The 13,901-nt window shown below is 40.9% G+C and overlaps 1 protein-coding gene across 1 annotated transcript; it reads left to right on the top strand.

Annotated features, from left to right (window-relative positions):
* Nucleotides 1–865: 865 nt before the first annotated feature.
* On the top strand, nucleotides 866–13,899 carry DNAJC21 (DnaJ heat shock protein family (Hsp40) member C21). The gene is made up of 12 exons (XM_026087239.1): nucleotides 866–1,064; nucleotides 1,687–1,780; nucleotides 2,819–2,942; nucleotides 3,844–3,966; nucleotides 7,044–7,348; nucleotides 8,560–8,714; nucleotides 9,069–9,156; nucleotides 9,385–9,543; nucleotides 10,012–10,051; nucleotides 11,961–12,151; nucleotides 12,576–12,651; nucleotides 13,394–13,899. The coding sequence occupies exons 1-12, from the start codon at nucleotides 968–970 to the stop codon at nucleotides 13,556–13,558; spliced, it is 1,617 nt and encodes a 538-aa protein (XP_025943024.1). The 5' UTR covers nucleotides 866–967; the 3' UTR covers nucleotides 13,559–13,899.
* The last annotated feature ends 2 nt before the right edge of the window (nucleotides 13,900–13,901 follow it).

The raw sequence follows: 13,901 nt of genomic DNA, 5'->3' as shown, positions 1-13,901 counted from the left end.
AAGGTGACTTGGTCAAAAATCTCTAAAGACCAAAGGTTTTAAAAGAAAGTGTTAACAGCTTGTAGAGGTACCTTCATGCAGCCAAAACAGCTTCACTCTTGAGCATTTGTGGAAACAGCTCTATGCATTTGATTTGATGAAATGGGATGCCTCTAAAAGCAAAATCTAGCATTACTGACAGGGAAGGTAGCATCCCCTTGTTTCTTCTAGACTTACAAGCCCATGCAGTAACAAACTGGAAACTCAGCAGGAGCAGGGCTGGTACCATAAGTGTGATGGTGAAGTAACTAGCAGGGCTTTTACATCACCCTTCCCCACAGTATTACTGCATGTGCTTCCCCCTGTCTGCTGCAGGCAAAAATCCTTCCCTCTGCCCATTTTCTCAGTGTAATAAAGTCTCAGTAACATAGTTCACTTCCTCGAGAGCAGGCAGCACCCGCCTCAGTACAGCTCTTCCCTCCCACTTGCACAGACCCTTCCGCCCTACCAGCAGCTCCCGCGGGGCCCTCGCGCCCCTGCAACGGCTCCAACGGCTCCCGCGGGGGCCTCGCGCCCCTGCAACGGCTCCAACGGCTCCCGCCGGGCCCTCGCGCCCCTGCAACGCTTCCAACGACTCCCGCGGGGGCCTCGCGCCCCTGCAACGGCTCCCGCGGGGCCCTCGCGCCCCCGCCATGGTTCCACCGGCTCCCGCGGCGCCCTGGCGCTTCACAGTATTCTCCCGACCCGCCGCCGCTCCCTCCCTCCCTGCCGCGGCGCTTCCCCGCCGTCCCTGGGCCGGGCTCCCCGCCTCCCCCTCGCCTAGCCCCGCCCGGCGGTGGGAGGCGGCGGCGGCGGCTCGGGCTCCTTATGGCTGCGCGGCGGCGGACGGCTCCTCCTCCGGCCGCTGCCCTCGCTGCGTTGCCGGCCGGCGCTCCCCGCACGCGGTGCCGGCGCGCCCCGCTCCGCTTCGCGCCGTGACCCCGCCGCGATGAGGTGCCACTACGAGGTGCTGGGCGTGAAGCGCGACGCTGCCGACGAGGACCTCAAGCGGGCGTACCGGCGGCTGGCGCTGCGCTGGCACCCGGGTACGGCCGCGCCTTCCGCGCTCCGCAGGCCCGGCCTGGCCGCAGGCCTGAGGGGAGGGGGCCCGGCCTCGCCCTCCCCTGCACCCTGCTGGCTCTGGCCAGGCGGGGAGGGTCCGCTGGGCTCGGGGTGGGAGAGAGCCCGCGGGGTGGCGGCAGGGCCCTCCCGGCTGCTCCGCGGCGCGGCGGCGGCGGCGTTGCCCCTCGTCGGCTCCGCAGCCCGGCCCTGAGGAGAGTGGGGGGAGAACGTGTCTGTAGCCGTCTTCTCGCTCCCTTGCGCAGCGTCGCTTTGAGGGGGAGAAACTCRCTTGTGACCGGGGAGGGAAAGCACTTTTAAAGCCTCGCGGATGACGCCAGCCTGGTTGTGTTTTGTGTTCATGCCGTGCCCTTTTGGCTGTTTCCTTGTGCTCTGGGTCTGTTAAAACAGACCTGCCCGGTGAGCAGGGGGTGGGGGAGCGTTTGGGAGAGAGCTGTGTCAGCTGTCGTCTGGTAATCATCTTGGTGTATCCAGTAACACCTTGAGCTGCACTTCTGGCTTGATATTTTTGACTGTTTTCTTAAATGGTTGTGACAGGTGCTGCTCTTATGCTTTTAATTATTTAAAATTTAATAACTTCTCTTGCAGATAAAAATCTAGAGAATGCTGAAGAAGCAGCAGAACAGTTCAAGTTAATTCAAGCAGCATATGATGTTCTCAGTGACCCACAGGAAAGAGCCTGGTTAGTAATATTTATCTTATAGTGGACTGGAAAAGGCGACCTCATATTCTTATTTCTGCCTTCACCAGGTCTGTCTTGGAATTCACTTCAGATTTCGCTTGGCTGGTAGTCAGAATAGAGCCTCTATGGCAGGTGCAGTCAGCCTTCCTGGTGCTTTGCTCCAGACTTTTAAGTAGTTGAGAGCCATGCAACATGTACTACCTGCCTCAGAAACTTGAAGAAGGAGAGACTTGGAGAGTAGTTTCCTGGGGAGACACAGCTATGGACCCACACCTTGCTCACCATTCTTTTGTGAGATGGTGTTGGGTGGCTGTCTGGGTGACATGGCAGTGCTGGCCTCAGTTTGTTCCTTCCACAGTGGGAGGTAGTTTGTGTGTTAGCACAAGTATCCCTCCAGTCTTGTGGTATCACTGCAGTCCGAGTCCCAAACTGCTGTTTGGGAGCTGGCTTTAGGGGAAAAAGGCAGCACTGCAATGGATAAATACAGGTGTTTAATGTGCTGTTATCTACTGCTGCAGATAATACACCTTAATAATGTATGTTCTGCCACATTGATAGTCATGGTGCTGTAACAATTCTAATTTGAAATGTGTATAAATATTTTCTTTTCAGGAGATTATGTCACTTTAAATGTTCTGTGTAACTTGTCTTTCAAATATGCTGAAATCATGTACCAGATTATGCAGCTGAGAACACCTGTACTAACTTTGTCCTCCTTTAAAGGAAAGTACTGTTTTTCACTTTTCATATGCTAATTTACAGTTTGGGTTTTGCGTAAGTATTGGATGATTTGGATAACGTTGTACTGATTTTTGAAATCTTATTGAAACATCTTGTTCAGTTGTGACCTTGTGGGATTTTTTTTGGTGTGTGTTTGTTTGTTTTTCCCTCTCTGAAGACGTTGTACATGAGCGACAAATTCTAGACACTGGGCTAAGCAGTACATTGAAGTAACATGGATACTATGTTAGATATCTTGTATCTTGTATCAGGAATGTTCTGTGACATTAATGTCCGTGATACTGTGAATTTTTGCAGGTATGATAATCATAGGGAAGCTCTGCTGAAAGGAGGGGTTGATGGAGACTATCAAGATGATAGTTTAGATCTGCTGCACTACTTCACTGTTAGCTGTTACTCTGGATTTGGAGATGATGAAAAGGTAATGAACTAATTCATTTTTAATGAATCAATTTAAATCTTATGAAAAATATCAGCATTCACTTAATGTTGAAAAGCTATTCATAGAAATGTTGAACACAGGTAGTAATAATGTCTTGCTAAGACAAAACCTACACTGGATATTTAATCAAGTTTTAATTCCTGCTTATTGCCTAACAACTACTTAGCCATGATTTCCATCTATACCATACAATTACAGAGCATGTGTGTATGTTTTTATATAGTGAAGAATCCCTATGCTTTTCAGTACTATGTGCTTATTCAGAAATGTCTTTAAAAAGCTAGAATGCCTCAAGCTAAGGAAAAGCAACATAATACCAGGGTGGGGGGTAGGGAGTACACTTGCTGCAATCTAATTTCCCATTGGATTTTAAGATACTGATCTTAAGTTAAAAAGCTCTGGGTGATTAGAAATACTTCTGCCTGAGAGTATCCCCATCTGTCCTTGTGTTATTATAGTAGTAATGAGTTAGTAACTATAATTTAAAAAGCAAAGATATAAATAGGGTACTTAATAGTGAATTTTATATTTGGATCTTCCTCAAAACTTGGTCCTGTGTAGCCAAAAATGTATTGACATCCTCAGCATGCTGAAAAAAATATGTATTTTTTTGTTTTGAGTTGGATACAGGTGCTTGATGTGAGACAGAGAGAGACAATAGACAAAGGAGATAGAAATAAAAGGAATGGGAGAGAATGGGAACTTTATTAAACAGAAGGGGTCTCATTACCTAGCATAAGCACTTACAAGGCCTCTACCCTGATTTAGAGTTGCTGTTGTGAATTGTAATATTTCTCTAAAATCCACTACAGTAACTGAGCAGTTGTGCACTTATTATTGAACCATGCAGAATGAGTCATAGATTATTTTTTTATTTCAGGGATTCTTTACAGTCTATCGACAAGTTTTTGAAAAGATTGCAAAAGAAGAGATGGAATATATGACCCAGGAAGATGCTGAAGAATTCCCTACGTTTGGATATTCCCAAAGTGACTATGATAAGGTAAGAGCAAGTGTAAAAGTAACATAGTTGAGCCATTACTTTGTCTCACATTGAAATCAAAGGAAAGGCTCCTGTTGACCTTAGTTGAATACAAAACCACATATCTACCCTATTTTCTACTACTGTAGACTATTACTATTATAAAGGAAGTGTTCAAATTATGATTCATAATATTTAGATGAATCAAAATTGTTATTTCCTGCTGGACTACATTAGTAGCCAGGCTTTTAGTGATGAGTTGTCAAAACCCTGCATTTCACAGGCCTAACCATCAATTATGCCAATAAAACTTAAGTGCTATGCAAAGCCTAAGAAACAAAAGAACAGATGTTCTCTTGACTTCTCAATGAGAATAGTTTACCAGTGCTCTAATGCAACATACATTACAGAAAGGGATGTTGAAATACAGTATTTTTAACAATATGAACAGTACCTTGCCTCATTTAGGAAAACTAAAATGCATTCACTGCATAATGCAGGCTATGGAACATGAGAGACATGGTGATTGCCTACAACGGGAGCTCCTACTAAGATGTTCCTGTCATCTACATTATTCTGTAGTAAGATTTAATTTCCGGAATATCACATCCTTTCCTTAGGGAAGTGAGCAGGAGTGGTACAGACCTGAATTCTTCCCTTCTTGTTTACCAACTATTTGTTGTATTCTATCAGTCTTACCAATTTTTTTTAAGGTTACCAGTATTTCTACGTTGAATGTGAAGTCCCAATGAATGACTGAATAGTATCAGCACTCTTAAATATTTCTCCTAATCTACTACTACTCCATGGCACTTTTAGTAGTATTGTATTGTATGACTAATTACTTACAGAATTTAATTGATGTATACCTTGATCTGGAAAAACTTCTGTGGTGTGAAACTTGGCTGGAGTTTGAAACAAAGTTACAAATCAAGCTAGAATGAATGTCAGAACGGTTTTTGGATTTCATGTAAAATTATAGGATGGCTTAACAAATTAAAATCTTTCCCAGGGAGAAAATATTTAGTGTCTCTGAAACTGCTAAAAACTGTTTGTTGATAGACTGAGCTTGAAACATCTTTTGGGAACTGCTTGTGTAGAGGCCACAGAATGGATATGATTATAGACCAAAAATAGCTTTTATACTGTCAGCTAATAACTACAAAAATAGCTGAAATTATAGAACCAACATGATTTGACATCTGCCTTGGTCATGCTGATTGGAGCAGGAAGCAGAACATTCACCATTTTTAGTGGGATCAAGTGATTTCAAGGGAAATACCCTAATTTAAATTTCAAAGTCATCGTCCCTGTTTGCTTGTATTCAGAAACAGAGATTAAACTGTTGGGAGATACCAGCATTGCCATGTCCACTTCTCTAGTCGGTGGGAGTGTTGTGGGGAAGGGGAAAAGAGTTTTAGAAGGGAGCTACAAAAATTATCTAGAGGCTTAAAAATCTGTGATGTGAGTGTTCTCCAGTTCAGTCTACTGAGCTTATTCACAAGTTTGAGAGGTGACCTGATCAGGGCCAGGCAACCAGTGAAAACATTTGTAAACCTGTGACTTAACAAGACTTCATGAGAAGAGAAGACATGTAGGTCAATTAGATGCTGAAACAAAAGCAATCAGCTCTAATTATAGGTAGTAAGTAAAGCAAAATGCAGCTGAAAGTCCAGCAATAGATGGTTTACTGTCGTGTGGAAAGGTGACAGAGATGTGCTTGTATTTCGGGCAGTCACTGAGCAGGAGGAAAGTCTCACAGCTCATAAAGTGGTGAAGGGGAGGACGATCACTGTCTACAACTGATGGCCATGCGTTCTTTTGGACAGAAAGCATCCCTTTCTGGAGCAGAAATCTGAGCTAATGGAAAGAGAGGCTATCATCAGTTAGATTATTGGGGGCATATACACAGCTGGGTTTTTGTTAATACTGGAGGGGAAAACTGCATAATGGCTTGCCTGCCAGAAGCCACAGTCATGAACCTTGGCACGTAAGTAGGTCGTTAGAAATTAGTGTTGAGGGGTTGATGATTGTAGCCCATATGGGTACCAATGATGTAAGGAGGAGAAGAGATATTAAAGGCAAAATGTAAGCTCTTAGGTTAAAGACCTGGACTTCTGCTGTGATATATTCTGAAATGCAAGCAGTAGTGCATGGAGGGATAAGCAGTAAAAATGCAGCTTAATGAGGAAAATAATGTAAGAAAGAGGAGTTTAGACATATTTTCTGTTTCCTATATATACAAAATACAGTGTGTTAATAGTTACTTGGAAAGAGAACAAAACAGAACACAAGCACTATGCCATTTTATTAATCCAGTGTTTACTCCTGAGCAAAAGGAAGAAGAATTAGGAAAAATTGTTCAGTTTCTTGTAGTGTGAGAGCTAGAGGACATCATTTTAACTTGCAGTCTCATAATTTCCTAACAAAACAAAAGTAAGCATGTCTTCACATAACCCGTAGTTAAACTGTGCAAAATGTAGCTCAAGGATACTGTAGATACTAACAATTTATGAAGAGTTAGAAAAAGAAATATTAAATTAATGAAAGAAAAATCCATCAAGGGCTGTAAAATAGTTTTTCTCTCTTGCTCTGGTAGCAGAATATACTGGGAAGAAATAGCATTATATATTTACTTTTTGTTTTGTTGCTCTTTTTGTGTCGGTTATTGGCCAATGTTGAAAATGTATGGATGACCTTTGGTGTAACTTGGTATGATGGTTATGTAATGTATGCAGACACCTGCCTGTAGACAGAATATCTGATTCTGTCTGTCAAACTGAAAAGTACACCCAGAAGTACAGCAAAATTAAGTAGCTGGGCACTAGTGTTAGTGCAATTCAATCCTGAAAGGAGATTGTTTCTTGGAAACTGGAGTCTGGAACAGTTTAGTGGATAAGGTTGTTGACTTGCCGTGGTTTGAAACTTTAAAGACAAGAAGGTTTAGAGAAACCTCTAATGATTTATTGGTACTTTGGGGAAAACTGTGGCCTGTATAGGAGACAAAAACCTACTATGAAATCCTCAAATGATTTGGTACCTTTTTTCTGCCCTCTCCCCTTCCCCCAATAAAATGACTTAAATCTTTTTTTCAACAGGTAGTCCACCCCTTCTATGCATATTGGCAGAGTTTCTGTACTCAGAAAAACTTTGCTTGGAAAGAAGAGTATGACACACGGCAAGCATCAAACCGCTGGGAGAAACGAGCTATGGAAAAAGAAAACAAGAAAACAAGAGAGAAAGCAAGGAAGGAGAGGAATGAACTGGTCCGTCAGCTAGTTGCCTTTATTCGTAAAAGGGATAAAAGAGTACAGGCTCATAGAAAACTTGTAGAAGAACAAAATGCAGAAAAAGCTAGGAAAGCAGAGGAATTTCGGAGGCAGCAGAAACTCAAACAAGCCAAGTATGTATATGTGGAACAAATCTTTTATTTTAAACTTGTCGAACAATCCATGATGATTCTGTATAGATTTAGATTCTAATACCAGCTGCGCTTGCTCTTTTAATCATCTTGAAAATTGTTTTAGCTTTGGTCTTAAGTCTGAGGTTTTTAAAACTGAGTGTGTCTGCATTGTGCTGATGTCTAGAGATATCAGAGATAACCAGGGTACAGTTATCTGTGCGCTGCAGGTAACTGGCTGCAGTGGCACAGAATTAAATGTGCCTTTACTTACCTGGGGAAGTAAAATTTAATAGGGGTCCTTGTTGCTTTAAAGAAAAAAATGGATGTTGGGGAATGAAGGGAGAAAACCTGGACTTAGATGAGCTTAAGTGGCCTTGGAACCATACCTGCTAAAAAGCGAAGTAGAAAAAATGAACTCGGTTTTGCTTTTTCTTATGATTTGGCAGAAGGGACCCTTTCATTTGACCAAATGCATGCTTTTGTGCATTTATTTTTCACAAAATTTAAGCAGAAGGAAAACAATGGCAATCTCCCAGCGTAAGTACAATTTGGCCTTCAATCCAGGAGAGCTTTTTGTCTGAAAATGTGAGGAAGGAGCTTAAATATTTTACTTGTTTTGCAGATGCACTTTTACTTCATCTTGCTTTTTTTAAAAAATCTATTTTACTGAAGGGAATGAAGCAAAGAGGTATGCATTTACTGGCAAATGGCTTCTTAATTCTGAGTCAGCTGGACCGAAATTCAGCAACACAATGCAGGGGTAATTTGGGTCACGCAGTGTAGGGAAAACTGAGCTGGTACATTCCCAAAGCATAGAGTTGAGAAGTAATGTGCTTGTGTTTTTGTGTTGCTGTGCTGTTTGTGATCTCACAAGAGGTAAATGAAGCTCTCCTGCTTTTAGGATTGAGCTGATTTTCCTGCTCTCTGCTTGATATTTGTACCACGCCGCCTAGCATTTCCTGCCTCAGATTCAAGAAGAATCTAGCTACATTAATACCTCTTCACGTGCAGTGTAGATGTGCCCACTGACATCACAAATTAACTCCTCAGATTTCCAGGCCCTACAAACAATTGTTTGTTCCATCATGAAATGTTCAGGAATTTCCTCCTAAAATACCTAAAATGAACAAATGATCTTTAAATAATACTATTTTTGTAATTCCTATCTCATAAACACAAATGTARAAGTTACTGCATTACTCTACTTAAAGGCTTGCTGAACAGTATAAAGAGCAGAGCTGGATAACTATGTCAGATCTGGAGAGAGAATTGCAAGAGATGGAGGCACAGTATGAAAAGGAATTTGGAGATGGATCAGATGGTGAAGATGAATTGGAAGAACAGGAGATAAAAGAAGGAATAGAAGGTACGTGTGAGACCTATAGTGAGTCATGGCTAGAGTACTGGTTTACTACATTTAAAGACTCGAGATCTAGATTCACAGTTTTAACTGTAGTGCAGCTCTACTGCCTTCATTTGGGGGTGTGCTGGATTAGAGTCAGGCTGTTCTTGATGTTTTCCATTGGACATAAGAAGACATCAAGACAGAGCTGCTAATTTATGCTAATGTATGATTTGGTGAGATAATCTTGATCAGTCTGCATGTCAATAATACTAAAGAAGTCAAGTATCAATATTGTGACTATTTGCTGTGGCTTTAAGAGCAGCTAACTTCAAAATCACTGATCTGATTTTCTCTCTCCAATCCCCATCCCTTCAGACAAGTTGAGTGATGAGGCTGAAGAAGCAGAATGTGTTGATGGTCTCTACTGCCCTGCTTGTGACAAATTGTTAAAAACTGAGAAAGCGTAAGTTTTTTATTTGTTTTTGGTTTTTTGCTTTTTTTTCCTGGATATCTTGGTAAAGATCCTTTACCTTCACATAATGGTCAGTGTCTTCCAGTACAGATGTCATCACTGTCAGGCAGAATTTTCCATGTTTGTAGTGATGGATAATGGGTTTGTTATTAATTTATATGTAAATATAACAATATGTACTCAGAGTTACTTGCAGTAACTACCTGCTGGTCTTCACAGCATGAAGAATCATGAAAAATCAAAGAAGCATCGAGAGATGGTAGCACTGTTACGGCAGCAACTAGAAGAAGAAGAGGAAGAATTTTCTGTATCTTTGGATGATGCAAATGGAATAAATACCAAAGAGGAGGAAGAAACAGAAGAGACACCCAAACAGAAGTATTTTAAATTGTTTTTAACTTATATAACATTGTTATGACCAATCATAAGTCTTGGAACCTCTTAATGAGGGCTTCTAGCTGGATTTATAGTTGTGTTGGAACTCATAGTACTGTGCAATTTAAAATATTTCTTTGTATTAGAGTTCCAGTGACATGCTTCCTTTAATATGCCTAGATTCCAATGCTGTAGAATAATAGTCTCCTGTTTTGTTTTGTTTTCTGCTTTTTAAAGTAATGTTAAGGAAAAATAATGATGATTGATTGTTATTTTTTAGCCAGAGGAACTTGTTACAGAAAATGACTGTGTTTGGAAATAGAATTGAAGAAAGCAAGTCATTTTCTAGTTGTGGCTACTTCCCCCTAATTTCATGTTATAATGATTTGCAAAAATATAACTTGGTACCTTTTTAAAAATTATACTTTTTTGTTTGTTTTTTAAGGTAATTTTAAATTCTTATCTTCACAGACTCTCTAAGAAGCAGAAGAAGAAGCAGAAAACAATGACGGTATGGAGTTGGAAAAAAAGAAATTCAGGGAACTTTACAACCTGGTTTTGTTGTCTCCTAACTTTTTTTTGTCCTGAAAAAGAGAGAATTTGAAATTCTACAGAACTTCTAGAAAGTGTTTAGATATTTTTAATTCATCCTTGAATGGTGAATGATTTCTTATATTTATTATCATAATATTTTATGATAATAATCATAGACCTCATTATATTAGGATCGGTACAAACAGAACAAACATGTGGTGCTAGCTCCAAAAAGCTTATGTACAAGGAAAAAGAGAACAGGTGGAAACAGGCAGATAGGGAGAATGCAAAGAACTGGCCAGAAAGACAATCAGTGGTCTCAGTGCGTTAGCAGCTTAACTGTTTGCTTTTCGTTTTCTGTGTTATGGTTACTTAACTTGATACCATAATTTACTGTCTGTTATTCCCTAACTTAAAAGGTAACATGTTGATACTTCTTAGTTGTTGGAACCAACACATCCATTCCACCCTACCGCTTGATTTGTGAACAACAGTAATGCCAGTCTGTCATGCTCCAGGATCTGAGCTTGTCTGTGATGTGACAGATCTGTGCTGACAGCAGCAGGGTGCGACCCAAGACTTAGGAGTTCTGTTTCAGGCTTGAGTGGCAGGAATACCGTAGTGAGCAAACTTTTCTGCCTTGTTTCCTTAAGCTTGATCCTATTCAAATCCTCTTCCCTACTTATCACCCCCAGTCCTAGTTTTGTCCCAGGGAATGCCCTTTACCAGAGAAGGTCTCGTGTCTGTCCCCAGCCTACCCCATCTAGTCTCCCATCGTGTTCCCTTTCTCTGCCTTATCCTCCACCATCATTATCCCTTGTCCTCGAGATACTCCCAGAGACCTTCAAGCAAGCTTATTTTTCTTGCTTCCATGTTTCCTGGGTTTACATAGTTGGAGTTAAGATGATTGGTTCTTCCTTCTTGTTTCCATCCAGCCCATCAGCTTCCTGTCCAACTCATCCCCTCAATTTAAAATCAGAAAGTTTTGTCCTTGCAGTATAGGTTGTATATGGGGGACTTCTCTCCCTGCCATCGGTTCTGTTACAAGGTCTTCTGAAGCCCAGAGCGCGAGTGGCATCTCGCATAGCATAAGCTGGAATGTTCTTAGTATGGAGAGACTCTTCTAGAAACTTAACTTCCATCCTCTACCAGGCTTCTACTGAGTACATGTAAATGCTAGTGTTTTTCTTTTGTTTTTCTGGAGGTTGGTAGTTTAGCCAAATCTTGCCAGACAGTTGCAACTCTGCAAAAGATACTAGAGGAGATACAGTTGCACGAACATAGTATTATGTCCGTCTTGTTACCCTGCTTGTAGGAGCTGAGCTGTTTTTGTTTCACACATGCTCTGGGGTTGACTTTTTGCCAAACTCCATGTCCTGAGGCTAACGCTCACCATGTTCCAGTACATGGGAAAGGTTACTGGTGTTGTGTTTTTGTTAAATACAGCACATTTATGTAGCATCAGTCAGCTGAGTTAATTTGGCTTCAGTGTCCTAATGCAGATGTGTGGCACAGAAAACTGTAGTCCAAACAATTAACATTTGGTACAGTTATAATCAAAACCATTATTTTATAATGTGAAATGGTAGCCAAAACAATATGAGTGCAGTGTATAATTAGAAGCTAATGTCATTCTCCTCTTTGATAGTTCTAGAGGCTGTATGTTAACAGTGTTTCTACACTGATTCTTCTCTTCATCACAGTTGGCCTCGCCTTTCAAACTAAGATAACTACAGTGTCACTGAAAAGACAGCATAAAATTACAGTGTTGATGACTTTGTGTGTGGTTTTCCCCAACCATTCCCGGGTGAGGTAAATGACTGATAATCAGTAATTATGTTTATAATAGAGTAGTTAACTTACTTACACTTCTTCTGATTGGACAGACTTATGAGGACTCTTTTGATAAAAGTGCTGATGAAGAACCAGTTGAACAAAAGGAGGCTCTCAGTGCAGACAAGGACAGTGGCTCAGCAGAGGAGCTGGTAAATGATGGCCAAAGATGTGCTGCATCAGAGGAAATGAGTGCTACAGAAGATGTCAGCCAAGTGAATGAAGCAAAAAGTGAAGCAAAAAGGTAATTCCCTTTGCACTGACTTGTAATATAGCAGTGACTATGTGATTCCATGCCCTGTTTGATAATGTCACACAATTCTGAATTTTCTCAGCAACGTGAATTAGAGGCTACTCCACTAAATCAATAGAGTTGAATAAATATAATACTAAAAAAGGAGGGTTAGAGTCTAATTTGAAGATGGCTTTTGAATACCAGTAGTTGCCACATTATTTACCAGTAGCTGATTCATCATCTAGCTAAATCTTGAGATCAACAATTGACAGTCTAAATGAAATTGCTGTTTTTGGTGGAAGCACTTATGACCCACTGTGTGAAGGAAGGGAGGGGGAAGAAGCAGAGACTGATTGAAAATGATCAAAGGCTCTTAAATGCTTTGTTGAATGTTCCTGTGCTACGCTGATCTTGGTTTCTCTTTGTCTCTCAGAAGTACAAAGCCTAAAGGGAAAAAAGCCAAGGACGCAAAAAAGTCTGCTAAGGCATCTTCAGAGCACCCAGCAACGGTATGTCAAGTTACTTAAAACTGCTGGTTTCTAAACAGCATAACATTAAAACCAAAGTTGTTGATTTGATCGCCTTCAGTCCACAAATTCTGTTTGAGGTTTTTGGCTTACTATTTAATAATTTTAAACAAGTACTTTCTATTCCTGAAATTACATTAGAATTTAGGAGCCTGGAACATCAGCTTGCAGCTTTTCAGGGAAAAGCAGCAGCTCTCTCAGTACTGAAACGCAGTCCTAGAGTTCTGCCTCCATGGATCTCACCAAGGCAGTTCAAACCAATTAAATTAAACACACTGAAGACAGAGCTGTTGTCATCAAGCAGGTCACAGGCAGTAATATTTGAATCTTTTCCAATATTGATACTTCCCAGAAAGAGCAAAACTGTATAATACTACAACTAAGACATACTTAATTCAGTAAATCTCGCAGCCCAAAGAAGTATGCATATACTGTAGAGTCTTGTTTAGTCAGGTAAGATCTGAAGTATTCTTTATCTTAAAAGGAGTTAGATTTGCAAGGCTTCTGTCTGTTCTTGGCTCTACTTGGCACTCCTCAGTGTTTTAGGATTATTTTTTTTTATTGTTAATCAGTAATCTGATACCCATTGTACAAACAAACAGCTTAGTAATCACATTTTGTTGTCTAAGAGAAGCTGCATACCACAAACTGGTGGTATATCTTATTTATTACATATCCTGTACTAATGTGAAGCACTATGTTTTGTTTTGCTTTCCCTTTGTAGAGTGAAGTTCCCATCCACTGTGTAACCTGCAACTGTGCATTTCCATCTCGGAATAAACTGTTTGAACACCTAAAAGCCACAGGTCATGCAAAAGCAACACAAGCACCCGCTGTAAATGGAGCCGTACACACCAGAAACAAAAAAGAGAAACGTAAAAACAGATAGAACTTTGTGTTACAGTGACAGTCTTCAAAATCATACATGAAAGCTCTCTCAGAACTGAAACGTGCAGATTTCCTGTATTCTGAGTTAAACAGAGAAGGAAACTTCTAGTTTTGGAAAAAAAGGAAGATGCAACAAAAGGAACATTATCTTGTGAAGCAACCCATACTTTCCTTTGTTTGTACCAGCCTTTCTTCAGTGGCTGAATTTGATCTACCATCCCAGCAGCTTTCAAGTTGGGATGGCGGGGGAGGAAACAGGTAAAGTCAAAGCCTTTGCCTACCTATTGAAACTTGCATGGATAAAAGTACCCAGTCAGAGGAAATAAATTATTTTAACACTTATG

Source organism: Apteryx rowi, unplaced genomic scaffold, assembly GCF_003343035.1.
Source record: "Apteryx rowi isolate R43461 unplaced genomic scaffold, aptRow1 scaffold_71, whole genome shotgun sequence".
Taxonomy (NCBI): domain Eukaryota; kingdom Metazoa; phylum Chordata; class Aves; order Apterygiformes; family Apterygidae; genus Apteryx; species Apteryx rowi.
This window is presented reverse-complemented; position numbering and strand designations above follow the sequence as displayed.